This window comes from Amia ocellicauda, chromosome 3 (assembly GCF_036373705.1).
Source record: "Amia ocellicauda isolate fAmiCal2 chromosome 3, fAmiCal2.hap1, whole genome shotgun sequence".
Classification (NCBI taxonomy): domain Eukaryota; kingdom Metazoa; phylum Chordata; class Actinopteri; order Amiiformes; family Amiidae; genus Amia; species Amia ocellicauda.
The window spans coordinates 51,596,363-51,618,947 of record NC_089852.1 but is presented as its reverse complement, the minus strand read 5'-3'; the positions used below and the strand labels follow the sequence as shown (position 1 = coordinate 51,618,947).

Sequence of the window (22,585 nt, the reverse complement as noted above, 5' to 3'; positions counted from 1 at the left end):
TATTATTACTTTATGTATTGATTTTTTAAATGCGTTAATTGCATGCTGAAGAAGAACTGGTCGAGCTTAACACGCGTACACATACATTTACTTTGCGGAGACAGTATGAAATGCTGTCTTTCTCAACTTGATGCTTTGCGTTTAACACCAGTCTGGCCAGTAGTTCCAGTTACAATGTATTATGTATTTATAAAGGTGGTGAAATGTCTGAATTCAGGGTGTTATCCCCCCGCCTCAGTTCGTTTTGTGCTGCAGTATGGATGAAGAGACACCGTAGACAGATCTGCAGGGACACATATCAGGCATTGCATGATGAAATCTTGCTCATCCAGACAGCTGTGCTTGAGGGAATAGGCGGGCTCTAGACTAAACGGCGGCTTGCGTAAACCGCCCAAAAGCAGAAGGGTTTTGGTTTGACACAAGGTTATGCATTTCTGTCTTTTTTTTGGGTTGGATTGCCATTGTAACATGTGTCCGGTTGTTGGGCGATCTGGTCCACAGCTGCACTTCATGGAATAGCATCACAAGTAAGTTCGCCGCCTTCCACCGGCGCATCTTTGTTATTTGCGGTGTGATTGCAGGATAAATAGATGCTTTCCTAGGGTCACGCGTGTATTTTCTTCCTATTTGATAAAAAAAAAAAAAACTGTAAACGAGGACATGCTATGTATTTGATTTATTTTGCACTACATACACACCCTAATGGTCTAATGGTATTGTAATGAAGTCCTCGGATGTGAGAAACACAGGGGCTTACTATAGTGGGACATGTGTCTTCATGTAGTTAAACAGTACATTTCCTTGAGCAAAAACTTCAGACTGAATTCCTACGCTTTGTTATTCCATGCCATTGGCTGGTGAATGTTTAGTGGCTTAGGGACACTAATGGCACTGAATGGTGAAATGCAAAATACCGCGTATGAAGCGACGTGCTCTCGTTTTGACTCCAACAGAACCGAATGAATGAATGAATGAATGAATGTGTGTAACCTTAACGGGGGTTTCTGAAAGTGTACTGACGGCAGTTCTGAGTATTAACCAATGTACTATACTAAATCGTATTTCTGTGGATCAAATTAATTAATTTCATGTTTCTATTATTTGTGTAAACCTCAAAACATATATTGCTTTATTACATTAGCCATGTAACGTTGCATTTGATATTGTGCGTGCATCTCAACATTTCGTTAATGTGTGTTTTGTACTAGCAGTAGTCACTTCCGCGAGTATCCCACAATACTTCGGGTTGGAAAGCGGACTGGGCTGCAGGCCCTGGGCCGGTGTTCTGACAGGCGCTCGGCTCTGTTTTCGCGATGCGATCCTGGGGCGCTTCTCCTCGGCCGCTTCGTCCCGGGATGCCATCGCGGAAACAGACCTGGACGAGCCGCTGGAACACGCACCCTAGACTGCTAGAATAATCATGTTTTGTTTTTGTTATTTAGCAAGTGATGGGGGTAATTCCTTCCACACTTTATTTTGTATACAGTGGACTACATGGTCGTTGCAGCAGTGACTTTCAAGTCCTCTCCCGTGATTTGCTTTTATTACTCGCTCAATACTGGATTTCGTCAGTTGACCGAGCAGTGCGCTTTTCGACATATTTCTTCCGGATTTTAAAATGCATTGAGCAGCACCCCACACACATCGCGCAGTGAGGTCTCCATGATCCGCATGACGGACAAGGCCAAAGCTATGTTCTGTGACGCTCCGTTTTCTGCTCGGTGTTTTGTAAGTCTCACACATTTTTGTATATTGACTCGGCTCGTTTTAGTAAATACAAGTTTATCAAATCAATGAAAAACGCAGACCTCTTTGGCTCTTTTATTTAGATGCAAAACTATGAGCTCGTCGTTATAATTACTTGATTGCTTGACTTTGCAGGTGATTATTAGTGGGATGCTTTAGTATTTCACGGGCATTCGCTTTGTTATACTCTACTACTACTCATAATATCAATAGCCATATACAAAAATAAAGAATTATAATGAAAACCATCTTCTTTCTACTCGATATAATAATCATCACAACCACCATAATCAGCGCACACGTCTTTCCAAAGCATTTTGAAGTGTCTAAAAAGAGGGGGTATCATTATTCGCTGCTGGTGTAGAGTTACATACTACGGATATTTATATTACATCTGGCATTAGGAGGTACAGTTACTGTCTCAGGGCGAATGAAAAATTACAGTATGAAATATCCTGTGTGAAAATTTGCTGAATGACTTTTTAGTTTTTTAACTGTAAGATGTTATTTGTTTGAGTACTGTTATCACAAGGTCGACATTCGTGGCCAACAATAACTAGCAATGTTGTCAAGGCTAGAACATATCGTACACACAATTGTTTCTTTTGGATTTAATGAGTTTAGTTAGTTCCGGTGGTGACACTTTTTTATTGTTATTTTTTGGCTGGGTTTTTCGGAGAGGTAAGGAATTAAGAAACCCATAGGGAAAGAACATAGCCTATATTTTATATAATATATTGTAGATGTATGCATTTTTAGCGGATTAATGTTACCTGTATACATCAAATATCCATATATGTACATTAATATATTTCTAGTGTGCTAAAAACACATTGAAGAACATATGTTTAAAAATATTATATACAAGAAATGTTGATTTCAAAGAAAAAAACAATCAAGATTATTTAAGGAAAAAAATAGTATCAATTAGTATTTTTAGCATACACCACAAAACCTTTAAAATGTGTTTAAAATTGTATTCACCCTAAAAAGCATATATCAAATAGAACAATAATAGATACCTTGCACAACCAAAGGGCGCTCTGCCAAAGGGAGGTGGACATATTTCTACTTTTGTATGCAAACAAGAGGGGGATGGGGGGGTGGATTACAAATGTATTCATAAAGCATCAGTACTGTTATGCATATTACATAGGTCTTGTTTCGGTAATGCTAATGTTTCATAAGAACATAAGAAAGTTTATAAATGAGAGGAGGCCATTTGACCCATTGTGCTCGTTTGGTGTCCATTAATAACTAAGTGATCCAAGGATCCTATCCAGTCTTATTTTTTAATGTTCCCAAGTTTTCAGATTCAACAACATCGCTGGGGAGTTTGTTCTGAACTGCCTCAAGAGCAGCAATATCTTTCTTGAAGTGTGGTGCCCAGAACTGTACACAGTATCCAGATGAGCTCTAACTAGTGCATTGTACAGTCTTAACATTACTGCCCTTGTTTTAAATTATACACTTTTAACAGTATACCCTAACATTGTGTTTGCCTTTTTTATTGCTTCCCCACATTGTTTGGATGGGGAGAGTGAAGAGTGCACGTAGACTCCTAGGTCTTTCTCATGCGTTACTTCTAGTTCTATTCCTCCCATAGTGTAATTATAGTGGACAATTTTGTTACCTGCATGTAATACCTTGCACTTATCCTTTGAATATCCTGTTCTGCTGAGATTGCAAGTTTACATTACACTGAAGGTGTGTGTCTTGCTGTTATCCTTCATTCAGACTTCAGGGTTAAGACATTTCTATACCAAATGCTATTACTTTTGAATGTCTGGCTTTTAGGCTGGCTGGTCCTCAACCTCTGCAAGTTGTGCTTATCTACTGCCCCTCATCTGTGTTAATTTCTGAGCTCTCTGAGGTCCTTATGATTGTTCTATGTTTGCTCTATGTTTTCAACATCCATATTGATTCCAGTAGTTGTGTGTTTACTGCCGAGTTTCTGTCTCTCCTGGATTGTTTCAATATCACACAGCATGTACAGTTTCCCACGCATGATAAAGGCCATGTTTTGGACCTTGTGTGCTCGACAGGCTTTGTTTCCTCCAACCTGCATGGCCTGGATCTTGCCATCTCTGACCATCTTGCCCTTTTGTGTAATGTGTCTGTCCCCCTAATCACCCTGCGACAAAAATGTACCAGTACATACAGAAACATTAAATCTTTTAATATATCCGCCCTAGGAACTGTTATTTATAAACACTTCGATAGTAACCCCACCGAAAAGCATTGACAATCATTTACTGTAAAGTGATTGGCTGCATAAAGTATGACTGGCAGTAAATCAATAACCAATGCTAGTGCTTCAAATCCTATGTGGGCATAGCTTGCCCAGAAAAGCAGTGGGTTTAGAAATAATGCCTTGGAACCAGGCTTCAAACTACAAACTGCCCTGCTCTTCTCCTTCTCGCCTATGGATTTTGTGTCTCACTATGACACACTTGTTGCCTCTGAAAACTAGGATGGTTTCTTTCTCTTTATCTGCTCCTAGGTTTACCCTTGAGCTGCGTTGTTTGAAGTGCAGTGGCTAACAACTGGAGAGGCTATATAAAAAATCTGGTCAAACAGACCATTTAAAGGCCTACAATGAGCATGTTAAGGACTGTTAAGGATGATCTTTCTCAGACTAAATCAGTTTATTACTCCAACCTCATCAATAAAGGCCAAGGTAATTAAATATCTCTTTTCTCAACCATCAGTAGATGAATCTGCCCCCTTTATTCATCTCCCCTTACAGGATCTGTTGAGCTCTGCAGTAAGTTTTTGTGCTTTTCACAGTCACCCTGGCCCCTGATCAGTTTTCAGCTATCATTACTCTCATTACTTCTCTCCTGTTGATGCAGACCACACCACTGAGTTGGTCACCAGATACAAAGCCTCCACCTGTCCATTGGATAACATGCATACTTCTCTGGTAAAGACATGATTACCTTCTATGTGCCCGCTCATGGTGGACATTGTAAATTCTTTCATCTTGACTGGCACTGTTCCTCATGCACTCAAAATGGCTCCTGTTACGCTCCTCCTAAATAATCAAGGACTTGATCCAGATATTTTTAACAACTACCAGCCAATTTTCAACATCCCATTGCTAGGCAAAATCCTGGAGCAAGCTGTTGCCATTCAATTAGTGTCACATGACCAACCATAATATGAACCATTTCAGTCGTGTTTTCGTGCCAAGCACAGTACAGAGACCGCACTGGTAGAAGTTATTGATGACCTTCTCATTTCTACTTCAATATTCTCATCCTCCTTGTTCTTTCAGCTGCTTCTGATATGGTCTGTCATAAAATATTACTTGATCATATGGAAGCGGACTTGGGCATTACAGGAATGCCACTCAACTGGTTCCGGTCCTACTTGGTTGATCGGAAGCAGTATGTATCCATTGGAAAATCGGAAATCCCCCCCAGTCTCTGTCAACCAAGACGTGCCTCAAGGTTCGTTGCTTGGACCACTGTTGTTTATTTACATGCTTCCCCAGGGTCAGATTATCCGCTGACATGGTCTTACTTTCCACTGTTATGCGGATGACACCCAAATCTATATACACACCAGACCCACTTTTCAACTCCCTTCACAATCTCTCATAACTTGTCTCCAGGATATCAAACCCTAACTAATTTACTTAGATTACTTATTTACTTACCTTTTCAACTAAAAAGCAATAAAACTGGTGGCTCCCAAGGCCCACTTTAAGAAATTTGGCCTTGCCCTTTCATACCTCTCTGATCTTCTCCACACATACACCCCCTCCCGCAGTCCCAACATTCCCAAAACATTTCAGCGTGGCTGCCCCAAAACTTTGGAATTCCCTTTCCCCCATGACTCATAACTCTGATTCTATTGCCACTTTAAAAAAAGTGAAAACAAACCTGTGCAGTCAGGCTTTCCCCTCAGTTTAGTTCAGTTATTTAGCTCTAGCTTAACCTAATTCATATTGCTTTTTAGTCCTTTTATCGTATTGTTTTATTTTCTTGTTTTTACAATTTTCTGTACAGTGTTCTTAGGTTTTATGAACGGTGCTTTAAATTCCATGTATAAATAAATGCATAAATAAGGAAAATTAATGTAGGCAACAGAGGAGCGGAATAAAAAAGAAACTGATCATCAAAAGCATCAAGATGTAGCCTAAAAGTCAGCTGTGAGGTATAAATGTCTGCTCTGTGGACTCTGTTTTGATATCCTGTGAAATTCTACATAAATCACCGTCTGACAAGGAGATGTCATTGCAGGGGTTTCAATCTTGGCCTACATCACACCAAAGACTGTTCCTCAAATTGGAAGCTGTAGGCATTCAGGATAATGTAAGTAGATGGATTATGAACTGGTTGATGTATAGGAAGCAGAGGGTGTCGATTAGAGGAGTGAGGTTGTTAGTGGAGTTCCACAGGGATCAGTACTAGGGCCTTTGCTTTTTCTAATCTATATTAATGATCTGGACTCTGGGATAGTTAGCAAACTTGTCAAATTTGCAGATGATACTAAAATAGGTGGCTCAGCAGATACAATCTTGGCAGCACAGGCTATTCAGAGGGACTAGAATGAAATTCAATGTGGACAAGTGCAAGGTAATACATGCAGGTGACAAAAATGTCCACTATAATTACACTATGGGAGGTACAGATCTAGATGAAGTAACGCATGAGAAAGACCTAGGAGTCTATGTGGACTCCTCACTTTCTCCATCCAAGCAATGTGGGGAAGCAATTAAAAAGGCAAACGGAATGCTAGGGTATATTGTCAAAAGTGTAGAATTTAAAACAAGGGAAGTAATGTTAAGACTGTACAATGCGCTAGTTAGACCTCATCTGGAATACTGTGTACAGTTCTGGGGACCAAACTCCAAGAAGGATATTGCTGCTTTAGAGGCAGTTCAGAGGAGAGCAACCAGACTTATTCCAGGTCTGAAAGGAAAATCCTACTCGGAGAGACTGAGAGAACTGAACCTTTTCACCCTGGAACAGAGGAGACTACGTGGGGACTTGATCCAAGTCTTCAAAATCATGAAAGGCATCGACCACATCAAACCAGAGGAGCTTGTCCAGATCAGCAGGGACACACGCACCCGGGGACACAAATGGAAATTGGGCTTCAAGGCATTCAAGATGGAAAACAGGAGACACTTCTTTACACAGAGAGTAGTCACAATCTGGCATAAACTACCCAGCGATGTGGTGGAAGCTGAAAGTTTGGGAACATTTGAAAATAGACTGGATAGGATCCTTGGATCACCAAACGAGCACGATGGGTCGAATGGCCTCCTCTCGTTTGAAAACTTTCTTATGTTCTTATGTTCTTATGTACATAGCATGAGTTAAAAACAAAAATTGGTTTGAATGACTGATGGCTATTGTAGATAGGTAGACTATGCAATTACAGTAGGTTGGTGAAAGCAGTCTCATAGTCTTCTCCAGGATTTTCTGTAAGGCCAAACATTTCTGCAAAGGGGGGTGAGTGGCGTCGGCATTTGTTACGCGATGCGATTCAATACAATTGTGATATAAATGGTGGTCTGTAACCTATGCAAACAATTCCTTCTTATTTATTCTTATTATAATTTAGATGAAAGAATGAAAAGACATTATTTTTATACGTTGTATTTTGGGTATATAAAATCTAATAAATAGTATTCAAATTCTTGTCTTTCTAGGCTTGCTATTGTGCCACAGCTCAACACCTTTTGTGAAATTGAACTCCTCCATAGCTGCTCCCTGCAGGGTTACAGCAAGCAGGGCATTTTAAACCTTGTTTGATAGCTGGGCCCTGTGTGTGGTCTTTACCCTATTCAGGGCACCTTCCCTTATTTAACAATTATGGTGTTCTTATGTTTGGGATGCCAGTTATGTGAGTGGAACAGGGTATGTTTGTGTTCTTTTACTACGTGTACGCTCACATTTGTGTCACTATAATGCACTCACTCTGGGAAAAACCTTTCAACAAGACTATGATAAACCCTTATAAAGATATTACTAGTAAGATAATTGAGTTTTATTTTAATTGTATTCCTGTTTACTTATTCATTACTTATAGGTATAGTATAGGTCAGAGCTCTTTTTGAAAAAAAAAAAAATGAATTGAAGTTTGGTTCTCTTCATTTCACAGTTTTCTCACTGTGTGAAAAGACCTCCGCAGTTTCGTTAAGGAATTGTCATAAGATGGGAGTCTGTAGAGTGACTTCAGGTATAATCGGAGATTGTGATTTGCTCATCAGCCAGTCAGAAGCATTAATTTGACATCGACCTTTGTACATACCAAAATGGTGAGCCTCCTCTGTGAATATGCCCAGTCCAGTCCACAAAGGACGGAAAATGTAAATCTTTTCCCTAGCAACTTTGAAGTGCTGTGTTACACATTATCTAAAACATGGTTATTTTCTTCCTGTAGGTTCCTGGTCTACATAAACTGTAGGATTCCCCACAGATAACCCTTAGCCTGAAACCAGAATGGCTCCCCATCCAGTGGTCCAGGCTATTATTGACCTCTCTGCTGGAGCTTTTGGTAAGGTAATGGAAGCTTTTTTACACTGGGAAGCAAAAATAAGCATGGGGCTATTACCTAGGGGTAATTGTAAAGGCCTAAATGTGTCTGTTAAGCCCCTGGGGTGTTTTGTTTTGCTTTTCTGTCAATGATTATAGGACACAGCCTGCACAAATCCAAGGTCTAGGAACTGATCTGAATATTTTCAATGGACTGTAAAGTATTTTAAAGCTGTGAAATATTGCAGGTATGTAACTTAAACAATGTAGGCAACACATAAGGACATATAACACCATTCTAGGAATCTAACCTATAACTCTAAAGCAAACGGGACAAGCCAAAGCCTCAGTAGACGGGATTGGAAGAGCCAGAGTGACCTAGTTGAGGTCTCACAATTCTGACTTTTGTGTTGCCCTTTGATTTTGCTAATTTCTCTTTCCAGGAATGAGAATCTCAATCCCAGAATGCCTCAGGATGTCATGAGCTGATTGATATATTTACAGACCTGTTACCACTTTAGGAACTGTTGTACTGGTTACAGCAAGTTCAAACCAGTTGTCAGCTGTTGCAATAAGCTTTTGAGAGACTTGTTTGAGGCTTCGGTGTGTAAGAAGTCCAGTTCCTGGTTCAGAAAGGGTTTCCTTTGAACATATAACTAAGAAAACAAGCAACCCAATAATCTCCTTAGGGGTGAAATTAAAGTTATCATTAGTCAGTTTTGTCAGTATATGGTGAACACTTAGAATTTTGTCCCCTAAAATTAGGACTTCTGTCTTACCATAATTAAGCATAAGAAAATGACTTGTCATCCAAGTTATCTTTCAAGTTGTAAGCACTGCCCAAGGGGGAGGGGTTTCTGTGCACTTCCGTAGGAACCCGTTCGAAAACGTCACTATATCAAAGCTACCATTGGCCCCTGCACACATCACTCAGAACAGGTCCCTTCCCACTTCCTGTTCTATAAAATGTGATGTCAGTGCACGTTCTTCTTCTGCCATTTTGCAGGACCCGAGAACATGAGTTCTCTGTGTCTTTTCTGTGCACTAGACCTTATTATTATTGTTTGTTATTATTCACTGTTTTTCGGTTGGTTGGCTTCACAGCAGTGTTGTTCGCCACTGTCTTACTAGTGTGTGTGTCTCTTTGTTTTGTATTAGTTATTTTGATAGGATTAGCTATCTGTTCCGCCACCGGGGCTCCGGCTGTGCTTTTGGTTTTAGTTTAGTTGCAAAAAGAGCACTTTTAAAAACAATAGTCATGTTTATATAGTGCCTTATATATTCCGACTGCTTGCTATGTTGGTTTTTTGTCCACAGGGCTTTTTCCTCCACAGCAGGAGCGCTAGTAGCGGCAGTAAAATCAGAGGCCCAGCTGCCCAGCCTGAGCCTCGGTGTCTCGTAAGAGATCTCGCCCCTGTGAGGGGCTCCTCTGCTGGCTTGCGCCCGTACTACAGCCCATGGCAGCGGCTATAGGAGATCTCGCTCTCTAAGCTTGCTGGGATCGAGCTCTGCTATGCCTCCTCGTCTGTGTGTGCAGGCCGTGTTTTTAGGCCCTGCTTCAGCTGGTGGCCTACTACCTTCGGTCCCCTCGGACCCCGCATCACCCAGTGTCCCTGGAAACCCCTGGAACACACAGTGTGGTTAAGCCTACGGGCCTACTGGGCAGTTGTATCCTACACCTGGTCTTTGGAATACACAGTGTTCTGTAATGCAAGAGCAAGGTTGGGTCTGGTTGGTGTTGCAGTGCCTCTCCATGAGCCCCTCCGTCTCCTCCTCCAGACACGCAGCTTCGGAGACGGTCACGCCTCACACGCCTGCTTCTCTGCTGCTGCGCCTGCTGCCACGACCGTACCTGCTCCGGCAGCTGCTCCCCCCATGGCAGGGCGTCCCCCCTGCCTGACATGCTCGCGGTGCACGCCACTAAGGCCACACTTGGACTCAGAGCTTGAGGCGGAGCTCATGGAGGACGAGCTGGTCTCACCCACCCCTCCTCATCCGTTGAGCGAGGACATCCCTCCTGCTCCTGTGGGACAGGACCGGGAGTTCTGGGCGGTGATTCAGAGGGCTCCAGCTCCCCAGGCCCTCTGATCCTGCCCCACCGCGCTTCAGGTTTGAGAGAGGTCAGCACTCGCAGCGGGCCCACATGGGCCCTCCCAATGCTTCTTGACCTCCTCGACAAACTGAGGGCCACTTGGGAGCATCCGGCAACAGCTCCCACTCTAGGCAGGAGAGGGGAGGCTTATGCCAGGACCCACGGTGCGGCAGAAGCAGGCCTGGTGGACTTCCTGAAACTCTGCCATCGCCACACTCATCTCTATACCTCCGCTGTCCACGGAGGCACATGACCTGGCCTGCCCCAACAGGCTGTGTCGCGTCACAGAGACACTGCTCCGAAGGGCGTATGCGACAGGAGAGTATTTGACCCAGCTGACTGAGCCCTCGCAGCACGATGGTGCATCACCAACCCTGCCCCCTATATCAGAGATAGTGGTGGTGGCTGACCAGCTGGTTACGGTGATGCGTTAAGGGGCAAGGGTGACTGGGCGGTCCCTGGCAGCTCTGGCTGTCCCAGGCATGACAGGTTCCCCTCATTGATGCCCCCATCTCGCCGGGCTTCATTTTTGACTCCTCTGTGGAGGAGATGTTCTCACACACCCTCCAAGAGAGAGAGCAGTCCCTGCAGCTGTCCCAGGTTTACCACGTTGCACCCCAGGCCCAGCAGTAGAGGCAGCCAGCGTCTCTCTGGCAGGCAGACGCCCCCCCAGGCTCACCGCCCTGGCCCATGGCAGCCTACGGCAGCTGGTGGTAGGAGGAGGCCTGGCCTGACTCCCCTCCCTCACCACCTGAGCCACGACCCTGAGGCATTTCAGCAGCCTCTGGCCCACCCCTACACCCCCCAGCAACTCTCGGCTCCACACCCAAGACTCTTGGGTACTCAAAATTATATCAGTTGGCTACTCCCTACCATTTCAGACATGCCCACCCCCTTCTGAGGCTGGTGTGCTCGCAAGTGAGGGACCCATTGCAGTGTGTGACACTTTGTTGAAATTGCCTCTCTCCTGGAGCGCGGACACAGGGCCAGATGCTTTCAAAGCAGCGCCTCTTGTATTATATTGTGGACACTATTAACATGGCCTACAAGTCACACCTGGTGGCCCACTTTGTATATGCTGATTCTAGACTGTTACTGGTAAAATCGTGACTGCGGTCCTCTCTTCTGGGAGGCTCAGGTGCAGCCCTATGGGGCCCCTTGGGCAGTGCTTATGACTTGAAAGATAACTATAGGTTGTGAATGCAACCCCGGTTACCTGAAAAAGGAAGCACTGCCCAAGGGTTGCAAGGTCGCGCAGGAGTCTTAGCTCCCAGCAAAAGAGGACGAACCTGTGCAGACGTCACGTTTTATAGAACAGGAAGTGGGAAGGGACCTGTTTTGAGTGATGTGCGCATGGGCCATTGGCAGCTTTGATAGTGATGTTTTTGATCAGGTTCCTATGGAAGTGTGCAGAAACCCTTCCCCCTTGGGCAGTGCTTCCTTTTTCAGATAACCGGGGTTGAATTCGTCACCTATCGTTTTAATCTCAGACAGACAGCAGATTAGTGTTTCTATGTCTGTGGTATTGTTAGGATTTACTGACAAATATAATTGTGTGTCGTCTGTGTAGCTGTGAAAGTTAATATTATGGCGTCGAATCATATGATCTCACCTAAAAAGTATAGGTCCAAGGACTGAGCCCTGTGGTACTCCGTACTTAACCTCAGTTAAATTTGAGTGGTTAATCTGTACATATTGGAGTTTGTTTGACAGATATGATTTAAACCAGGATAGAACATTGTGAGACTGCCAACAAGGTTTTCTAAGCGGTGCATCAACATTTGGTTGTCAGTTGTCAAAAGCCATACTTAAGTCTAGTATTTTACTGTGTTAAACAAGTCCAAAGTAGGCAGGGACTGTGAAGGACTGCATGCATCTGCTATAGCAGACCTGGGCAAAATACAGCCCGTCCCATTCCTTACCTCACTCCGGTCCATTATAACCTCCAAACTAAATCATCATTTTGAATAATATACACTCGCATAGTTGTGAAAACTTTAATAAAATAATGTAAACGTCCTCTTACTATTCATTAGTATGTACTTTTAATATGAACACACACAGTTCAGGGGACTTTTAATGTACTTAGTTGACACAGGCCTCTGATTGGTTGCTATGATGCGTGGCTATGGTTCAGCACGAGTGCGGGAAGTGATTTCACATTTCACCGGTAAATTTACAATTGCAAAATGAGTTTATCTAAGAAGAGAAAAATAGACGCGGAACACAGAGTGTTTAAAAAAGAATGGCAGGAAAAGCTGTGTGCTTAGTTTGCAAAGAAATTGTAGCAGTATTCAAAGAGTACAACTTGAAACGTCACTTTGAGATGAAACATGCAGCCAAATATGAGAACATGCAATCGCACGGGATGGTTGCATGAATGCAAAAGGAACAAAGCTTTTTCACAGACTTTATTCAGGTCAAGATGGAATTACCAGAACAAGCTATGTAGTTGCTCACAAAATCGCAAAAATCAGAAAGCCATTCTCAGAAGGAGAATTCATCAAGGAATGTTTGGATCTGCTTTTTGAAACACTTTCACTGTCAATGCGTACTGTGACGCGACGTGTTGAAGAAATCTCTGAGAACTTGGAACAACAATTTTTATTATATGGCCCTTGATGAGAGCTGTGACATTGAAGATCTCGTTGATTTTCAAACAAGGCATTACAACAGACTTTACATTGACTGAAAAACTTGCGTCAGTGCAGTCAATGAGAAACACAGGCAAGGATTTATAGGACGAAGTTAATGAGTGTGTCTCAAAACTTGGACTGAGTTGGCAGAAAGTGGCTGGTGTGACCACTGATGGGTGTCCAAACTTGTCTTGCAAACTTGCAAAAATGTTGGGTTATTAAAAAGGATACAAGATCAAGTTACAGAAACTAACCCAGAGCAGAAAATAATTGTTCTGCATTGCATTATTCACCAATAGGTTCTCTGCAAATGTGTTCTAAAACGTAGCCATGTTGTGGACACAGTTACACAACTAGTGAACTTAATTCGAGCAAGAGCATTAAACCACAGGCAATTTGTCGCTCTGTTGGAGGAGTGTACTCATGCCTTCATGGCAAAGTTGCTACTTTTTTCCCGGCAAATTGAAGGCAAGAACTTCGCACGCCTCCCAACATTGCAACAGATTACGATATCTGATGTGAACCGGAAAAGATATGCGTCTCTACTGCTCGCTTTGTACGTTGAATTTTCACGCTGGTTCATTGATTTTAAAATGTTAGAAAATGACATGGCTTTCATTTCGTCCCCTTTCATATTCACAACACTCCTATTGATCTCCAGCTTGAGCTTATTGACTTGCAGTCTGATGCACTGCTTGCGGAAGATTTCAAAACTGCCACTCCTGAGGTTTTATGCATCTCTCAAATGAACAGAACTTTCAAAAGATCAGGGCCCATGCTCAAAAGATGCTTGTACTGTTTGGTTCAACCTACGTATGCGAACAGACATTTTCGGTGATGAAATTTAATAAATCAAAGAACAAATCCTCCATTAGTGATGACCACCTTGCAGCAGTGCTACGCATTGCAACATCGGAAATGACACGACTTCACCTCCCATGTTAATGTACAAGAGAGACTCTCTACTTCACATTGAATGAGTAAAAGTTTTAAGTTGGATCTATTTTACACGTTCTAACATAAATATCAGTGTAAATATTGTAGCGATCCTGGCGGGTGTCTGCGTGTATGTGCCAGTAGGGCAGCCCAGAGGTGGGAGTAAGAGCCTTCTGGCAGTAAGTCATTGGGGGAGGCTTCTAATAATGCAGTAGTGTCGTCTGGTCTTAACCAGGTTTCAGTCAAGGTGAGTACATCTATGTGTGTGTCAGTTATGGTGTCATTTACTAAAGCTGCTTTGCTGGATAGCGAGCAGATGTTTAAGACGGCAAGCTTATACATGGGAGAAGTATTGTGAGCAGGTATTTTCTGTTGTGTAGTTCTAATTTTTATTAGATTGTTGAAGCGAGGGCCACGAAAGGACGGAATGTATCCAAACCTAGGTAAAGTTACTGTTTTAATCGGATAATTATTCATTTTAATTTGTTGGTATTATATTTAATTTCAGGACTATGTATTTTATTGGATGGCCTGAGGCAGGGATCTAGGATCAGGGTCAGGCTTACAGGCAGGCTCAAGGGGGAGTTACAGGCAGACTGCAGTGTAGGACTGCTAGGCTGCAGCCTATTCACATATGTTTTTTCATACTACTGTCACATGACATGTAGAGCTACTCTTTTCAGCTACATTATTCCTAATAATGCTGCCACTGACTGCACACTTGCAAGCTCCAGATCCTGTCAGTTTCCCCTTAACCGCAGGTCGAATGATGAGATTTGCATGACATTATCCTACATAAATGTTTTCCGTACCCTATTCCATAAAACTGAATAATAAAAGTGTAATACAATTTGCAGATAAAGAGTCACTAAGTTATCTTTTAGATAACACTGATCGTCACTACATGGCTACTGCATGAGATGCTACTGCATGGGTCTAATTATGTCTTTTCATCATGGTGTGGGGGTTGGCAAGTCCAAACAACAGGTAAGCCGTGCATGTTGATATCTCTGTTCACCCACTCACATCAGCATGTTTAATATTGAATGTAAAATATTGGTCAGTATAGCTGGTATTTAACAAGTTTCATGCATTTAAATTTAAATGAGGATTTTTCCACTTATCTACACACCATACTCCACACTGTTAAGGGGGAAAATGTTTTATTGTAAAAAAAAATATATACAAAATATAAATCTGAAATATCATAATTGGATAAGTCATACACCTGAGTTAATACTTGGTGGGAGCACCTTTGGCAGCAGTTACAGCTGTGAGTCTCTTAGGATTTGAGATTTGTCCATATTTGACCATTCTTTACAAAACTGTTCAAGCACTGTTATGTTCCTTGGGGAGTACTGATGGACAATCTTCAAGACATGCCACACATTTTTGATTGGATTTAGGTATCTGACTGGGCCACTCAAGGACATTTACCTTTTTGTTCCTTAGCCACTCCAGTGTAGCTTTGGCTGTCTGTTTAGGCCATTGTCATACTGAAAAGTTAACTTGCATCCCAGTTTCAGCTTTCTTGCAGAGGGCAACGGGTTTCCTCAAGGACTTTTTCTGTACTTTGTTCCATTCATTCAAATGGGATTCAAGGTTGGCTCTCTTGAGTAATGGCTTCCTTCTTTCCACCTTTACCTTACAGTTCAGATTTGTGGACTGCTTGGAATATGGTTGTCCTATGCACACTTTGATCAATCTTGACTCATACAAGCCTCTAGCTCTTGCAAAGTTGCCGTTTGGTCTCTTGATAGCCTCTCTTATTCATCTCCTTCTTGCTCAGTTATCCAGTTTGGAAGGATGGCCTGATCTAGGCAGTCTTGGTAATGCCATACACCTTCCACTTCTTAAGATTCATCTTGATCGTGCTCCAAAAGATAATCATGATCTTTTGATATTTTGTTATACTTTGTAGGATAGGATGTATAGAAAAAATGGACATTCACACAGATGTGACTAGTATAGTGTGTAGGAAAGGAACAAAAAAATAAAAAATAAAAAAAATCTTTCACAATACTAGTTTGGAAGACAAACTTAACAATAAAGCCAGATGCCCAACAAAGCCACTGGCTGCATTGCAAACATTGGACTCAGCACCGTGTTTCCAAAGTGAATTGTTCAAGAACAAAGGGAACCTTTAGCTCAGTATTTTTGCTTGTTTATTTGAGGTCAGCGTTTTTTTGTGTGTTTTTTTTCAAGCAGGATCTAATACGGTTTCCATAACAAGTGATTTTCCATTTACACACTTACTAAATACAGAAATCAATAAAGTAAGCAGGTTCTGAAAACAACTATAGAAATGACTCTGAGACTATTTGGAAACCAGTGTGCCTTTTAAAAAAAAAAACTGTTATAAAGATAAACTACAATCAAAATAACCTTTTACTTAGGTAAAGATGTTATAATATGATAAAAGACAATACAAATGTGTTTTTTAAATACAGTGCCCTCCATTCCACAGTTCTGTACAGAAGTGAAAGCAAGGTAATAAAACTTCAGTTACAGTGCACTGACATTCAAATAGATAGGTTATTAGTTTACAATTAACAGAATGTAGCAATCTGAATGCCAGCTGGAATTGACATCATATACAGGAAGTAAAGCAGCAGATTTGTTGTGCCCCATGTGCCTCGACAGTGCGTCGCAACAAGCAATCAAGTAATACATTAAGAAGAGCCTAATCCAGATGTGTTCAACCATGGGGAGAGCCACAATTTAGAAACTGGAAATACCTGTTAGTTACTGCTTAATGAAGCAAGTCAGTTGGTCAGTTAGGGGAACTGTGTTTGTTACACACAATCTCCAAATTACCGAATTTTCCATGGCAAGTCTTGATAGATTGATTCCTGAAATTTGTTGCACATACAGTAAACCAAAAATGATAAGTCGTGGCCCTCTGTTCTTCTCTGTCTCCCTCAGGAGGTACGGCATGTGTGCTCAGCGGGCAGCCCTTCGACACGGCCAAGGTGAAAATGCAGACCTTCCCCACACTATACCGCAGCTTTGTTGACTGCTTCCTCACCACCTACAGGCAGGTGGGCTTCCGGGGTCTGTACCACGGCACCACGCCTGCCCTAGTGGCCAACATCGCAGAGAACTCGGTGCTCTTCATGTGCTACGGCTTCTGCCAGCAGGTGGTGAGGAAGTGCCTGGGCAGAGACCGCTCCGCAGTGCTCAGGTGAGGCCCACGCTGACACAGGCTCTGCTCTGACGGAGGGGGCAGAGACAGACAGTTCTGCAGAGCCCCAATCCAGCAGGTTTTATAGACTACCCTTATCTATAAAGACATGACATGACAAGACATGAATCTATATGTTTTGATCTGTACTGTATTATTGCACTTTCATAATACTCTTCTATTTTGTAAGTTGCCCTGGATAAGGGCATCTGCTAATACATAAATAATAATTATGACAATTAATTTTGTCAATTAAGCTGGTGTTTTGTAGTGTGTTTTGTAAATTCATAATCCTTTTTGACCTTTGTAAGAAAATAAACTGGATAGGGTCTTTGCAGTAACAGACCTGGAATACACTGGAATCTTAAATAACAATAAATAGTGCCCTACAGAACACACACGTTTCTGCAGAAACCTTTATTATTCTTCCCCAATCAAGATATTTCCTTGTCAAAAAACAAACAAACACTGTAATTGACTACTCAGAGGATTTTTCTTTTCCTGTTGTTGTTTCTGCAGCTTGTGGCATTTGATCTTAGCCGTTACAGCCAAGAGTCTGATTCTGGTCTTAATCATCATTCTGGTCGCTGGTCACACAGCACTTGCTGACCGCAACAATTGGGAGTCTTTAGTACCAATTACCTGGCCACATTTATTGTTTGTTTCCTTTCACTAAACCATGTTAATTTTGATTATGAAAAAGTATTGGAATAGTCTGATTTGTCCCACAATTCTGTGCTGCTATGCAGTGGTATGAAACAGCTCCCTGCCTGATGCACAAGTCCAAGCTACCAGATATAAATGAGTTTGTCTGATCCATTTCATGTTAGGGTTTTAACACAACTGTACCACTTCTATGTGAAGGCTGCTTATTTTCATAATGTCATATTTGTATCAGTTACAGATTGATTTACATGGTAGATACCTATTAAATAATGGCATGTGCCAAAACTAATACTTGCATCTGCGTCAATGTTTGCTTTTCATATTGTAGTGACCAAACTTCAACCAAGTATTATTTCCATACATTCCCATTATTCTAGCAGGGTCCAGAGAGTGTGTATGAGAATCTACACACATTCTCAATCAGCTGTCCGTGTATGTAAATCTCACACTTAATGTTCATATAGATGGTTTAATTTGTGTACACCAGGAGCATTGACAGTCATATCCAGATTGGATTCTATCTCAGACACACCTGTGAGCGCCTGATCTGCACAGCCTGAGCAGCAGAGTGACAAACCTGCAATGCCAAAAGACCGCTTCCTTAACACTCTACCAGTCGCAGGGATGACGTCATTGTAGACTATTACACTTAATTGACTTAATGACCCATTAGACATGAACTTTTGATAACTAATATGCCCCTGGTGTTCCTTGTCCCCACAGTGACCTGGAGAATGCAGCAGCTGGCTCTGTTGCGTCCATCTTCTCCTCACTGGTGTTGTGTCCTACAGAGCTGGTGAAGTGCCGTCTACAGGCCATGCATGAAATGAAGGCTTCTGGCAAGATAGCTAAGGGGCAAAAGTAAGTACACTTGGAGGGAGTGGCAGAGACACTATCAGTTTACCCTTGACTCAATATGGGTGAAATACTGTGAGTATCAAGTCTACTTTAGTCAACAATGTCATTACAAAAGCTGTGTTTGTGTTCATTGACTAGCCTCCTTCAAGGAAGGACTTGGCTGCCAAGACAAATGCACATACACTGTATTCCTTGGTCTGTTGTCCAGATAGCTGCCATGGAAGACGCTACTTTTTTAATGTAGACAGGCGTATGGAATGTGCCACTGTGTTCTGGATTTGGTTCTGATTGAGTTCTTGGTTTCTTAATTAAGAGGAACACAAGTCCTATCTTGAAGGGCTACATTTAAGCAGGTTTTTATGCTTCTGGTCCTACACTGGGATGAAGTAAAGCAGTCCAGTTAAGTCAATAAATAGTTGAATCACGTAGGAAAGAAAACCGAAGGTATCTTCGCACTCTGGCACTGCAGTTGGGCAGCCCTCAAGTAAATCCTTAAACTGATATAATTTAATTTATCCTATAAAGAGGTCTAGGAGGACTAGAGGATCATGAGGGTCAAATCATCACTCCCAGGTCTTTAGTACTCGAGGGTCCAAAATAAACCACACCATAGAACCTGCAGGATCTGACCTAACCCCTTCCTAGGACTGGATTGGGACAAGTAAATGATATTCTCTGACTTGCACTCCCTCAGTACCGTTGAGCCTGTTGGCTGTCTCCCCTGTGTGCAGTTCTGTCTTTTCGGTGGTGAGGGCTGTGTTGCAGTCTGAGGGCCCGCTGGGAATGTACCAGGGTCTAAGCAGCACGCTGGTCAGAGAGGTGCCTGGATATTTCTTCTTCTTCGGGGGCTACGAGCTCGGCCGATCCGTCTTCGCATCCTCTGCAGGGAAGTCCAAGGAAGAGCTAGGTACATAAACATTTGTATCATCCACTGTATTGTCCAATAAATCTCCAGTTGTGGCTATACATCTTTTAGGCAGCTTTAATCTCTGGCTCCTTGGTTGTATGAGCTCTTTTGGGTCAAGAGGTTGCGTAGTTCTTTGTAAGACATTTTCACAAATTTCTCCAGCTCACTGACACTTCTTGAGAATATTGATCGATCAGAAAGCAAACGGCTCTCATCTTGTAGTGACTAACTTTCCTGTTCAAGGGGAACCAGTGGTTAGGCGGGGGTTATTCAGACGATATAAACCGCAGACCCTGAGCACTGTGCTCTGCCATTGCTGTGATCTGTGCAGGGGTGCTGCCTGTGGTGCTGAGCGGGGGTTTCGGCGGGGCATGTCTCTGGCTGGCAGTCTACCCCATCGACTGCGTTAAGTCCAGAATTCAGGTCCTTTCCATGGCCGGCAAGCAGGCAGGCTTCCTCAAGACTTTCAGCAGCATCGTCAGGAATGAAGGTAATGCACCTCTCTCCACACATCCACTGATGCAGGGGGGTGGGGGAGGAGCTTCACTCCTAAACTAAATGAAATGTAACCCCAGAAACCCTCCTAAAGATGCCATAGCCCACATCCTCTGAAAAGCTTTGACAAAGGTTTTTGATATGGCGGGCTTTTTTATTTTGGCAATAAGTTGTGCTATTTTCCCCATATCTTTCTAATACTGCCAACACACACTGCTCCTATAATCCCTGTATCAGGACACGGGGGGTTCAGGTGAGCCGACAGGCTTATTTTTATTCAGTGTTATTTTATTTATTTTATTTGAGGTGATCGAAGATAAAATAATGATATCCTCCTCATGGAGGAGCCTTCAAACTCCAAGAGTTAAAAAACAAACAAACAAAAACGAACAAAGGCAAAAAACTAATACAATACTGATAATAAAAGCTACTTCAGACGCTCCAAGTCTTACAAAAGGTTGCAGTTAGCTGGGATCCCTGAAAGCAACAACAGGGAGGTTAAATAAGGTGAGGCACAGCTTTGGTGAGAGCACAGATTGCCATCAGGCGCAACAGGTGCGTCCAATTACCTGGTGTGTAGCACCTAAATGAGACGCAACTGCCAATGCTGATGAGGCAACCCAGCCCCCACCAGTAGCCGTGCCATGACGGGGCTGACCTATAACTGTCCAATACTCAATTGATCGATATCTCCAGTCTTCCCATTCTTTAGAAACAGTTGACTGAACCATGACACGATTTAGGCATATAAAACAAATGGCCCAGGGTCTTTCCACAAGTCAACTTGTTTAGTGAAATACAGAGAAGGGATAGGGTGGGGACTGCATCCTCAGCTGTGATGCAAAGTGCAGGGGACACCAGCTTACAAGAATTTCTGTTTTTTCTCCAACTCCAGGAATACCAGCATTGTATTCCGGTCTGACACCCACTCTCATCAGGACTTTCCCTGCTAATGGAGCTCTCTTCCTGGCCTACGAGCTCAGCCGGAAGATGATGATGAAACACTTCGATAGTTGAGCTCTGTCTCTATCTCAGGTCTCTCCCCCCTGTCCTGCCTTCTCTATTCCTGAATGCCCCACCCCTTCAAACAATATGTACCTATAAGCATATAGTGTATTTGAAAATACCAGCAGAGTGGTAAATCAACAAACCAATTTCCATCTCCTTCAGCACAGCATCGGATGTATCACTGCCATTTCACAACTTCAGTATCATGCTGAAAGAGATGGAAGATGATCTTGTTGCATGGTTGTATTTGTATAACACTGCTGTGTTGAAAGGCTGGTGCAGGGAAAGTCTTACTTGACGGTGTATGCTCTACAAAGGGTCTGGAATATTCTATTTGTTTAGGGCAGTGGTTCTCAAACCTGTTCTGGAGAACCACCTATGCTGCTGGTTTTTGTTCCAACTGGGCTCTCAATTACTTCATTGAACTCTTAATTTAAGTAATTTGATTACATTTGACTTTTTAAATTGTGTAAGTGATAAAAAGTTGGTTCCTTAATAAGATAATTTCCTTAAACAGTTGTATACTTAACTTAAAACCCCAACTGTTAAAAATGATTAAAGGGCTCAGATTTATGAAATTATTAGTTCAATTAAGTGTTCAATCAAGTAATTGAGAGCTTGTTGGAACAAGGTATGAGAACCACTGCTTTAGAGTATTTTTGTTTAACCCAAAGTCATAAGGCGTTCATTTTTTGAATGTGTTTCTCTTACATTTTTAACTGAACCACAGTCAAGGTTGACCTTAAATGCTCAGACATGCACAAACACACATTCCCAAACAGTAAAATAAAATGACACTTTTAAAAGTTCATAATAGTTCATCTTCACATTTTTATGCACAGAATAGATTTAAAAGATTGAACATTAAGAGCAGCAGCCACAGTGTGTTAATCCTGTTCCATAACACACTCCTTGTCCCTTATTTATTGTATTTATTTGAGATGTTTTATTGTTTCCAGTAAGATATTGAATCAATTTCCCTTTAAACCCATTCACTGTGTTTTGTGTGATTGGTAGTCATATTGTGAAGTTCACAACACTGGCCTCATAGGACATTCAAGCACACCACTCTGTAGAGACTGCCAGCTGCGAGTGGCTCCCAAGCCCCCCACCCCCCATGGATGACAAGAGAGACAATTCTCCCAAAAATAAGCATTCTTTTCACGGATTTGTCAGTGTTTAATGCTTGTCCCTGCAAAAGCTCAGGCTTACAGAGGGAGAAATTAGTCAATTTTCCTTAAAGTTCTCCTTCCCCAAATGGCCTGTGTGTTTGCTCAATTATTTTAAACCTTAATGTCAACTACTTAAACAACGAAATGATTTTGTTAGGTATCTAATCTTGAATTTGAACCCCATCTGTCATAGACAAGAGGCTGCTAACCCAACAAATCTATCTTCATCCTTACTTGACTGTTTTGCTCCCCTTTCCTCTGCTAGCATTTAGACTCTGAAACAGTCTTGATAATGCTCTGCCTGTCTCTTTTGACTGTTACTACACCTGTTTGTAAAATACAGAACCTAATAAAATGGCCACTAAGTACACTAAACAAATCTTTAAAACCG

At 42.2% G+C, this 22,585-nt stretch overlaps 1 protein-coding gene across 4 annotated transcripts; it reads left to right on the top strand.

The window, feature by feature from the left end:
* The first annotated feature begins 304 nt into the window (after window positions 1-304).
* slc25a15a (solute carrier family 25 member 15a) lies at window positions 305-22,582 on the top strand. 4 transcript variants are annotated; one of them, XM_066699896.1, is made up of 7 exons: window positions 305-527; window positions 8,149-8,262; window positions 16,830-17,088; window positions 18,478-18,615; window positions 19,344-19,519; window positions 19,851-20,009; window positions 20,910-22,582. In XM_066699896.1, the coding sequence occupies exons 2-7, from the start codon at window positions 8,208-8,210 to the stop codon at window positions 21,029-21,031; spliced, it is 909 nt and encodes a 302-aa protein (XP_066555993.1). In that variant the 5' UTR covers window positions 305-527; window positions 8,149-8,207; the 3' UTR covers window positions 21,032-22,582. The 4 variants fall into 4 exon arrangements, with proteins under 4 accessions (XP_066555993.1, XP_066555997.1, XP_066555994.1 ...); XM_066699897.1 differs by lacking the exon at window positions 305-527 and adding an exon at window positions 1,548-1,728; XM_066699900.1 differs by lacking the exon at window positions 8,149-8,262.
* The last annotated feature ends 3 nt before the right edge of the window (window positions 22,583-22,585 follow it).

What these genes read in the sequence shown, in the direction of transcription:
- slc25a15a (XM_066699896.1), top strand. Translation starts at nt 8,208, where the DNA reads ATGGCTCCCCATCCAGTGGTCCAGGCTATTATTGACCTCTCTGCTGGA. An exon ending in AAGATAGCTAAGGGGCAAAA is followed by an intron (nt 18,616 to 19,343) that starts GTAAGTACACTT and finishes CCCTGTGTGCAG; the next exon opens with TTCTGTCTTTTCGGTGGTGA. An exon ending in CAGCATCGTCAGGAATGAAG is followed by an intron (nt 20,010 to 20,909) that starts GTAATGCACCTC and finishes CTCCAACTCCAG; the next exon opens with GAATACCAGCATTGTATTCC.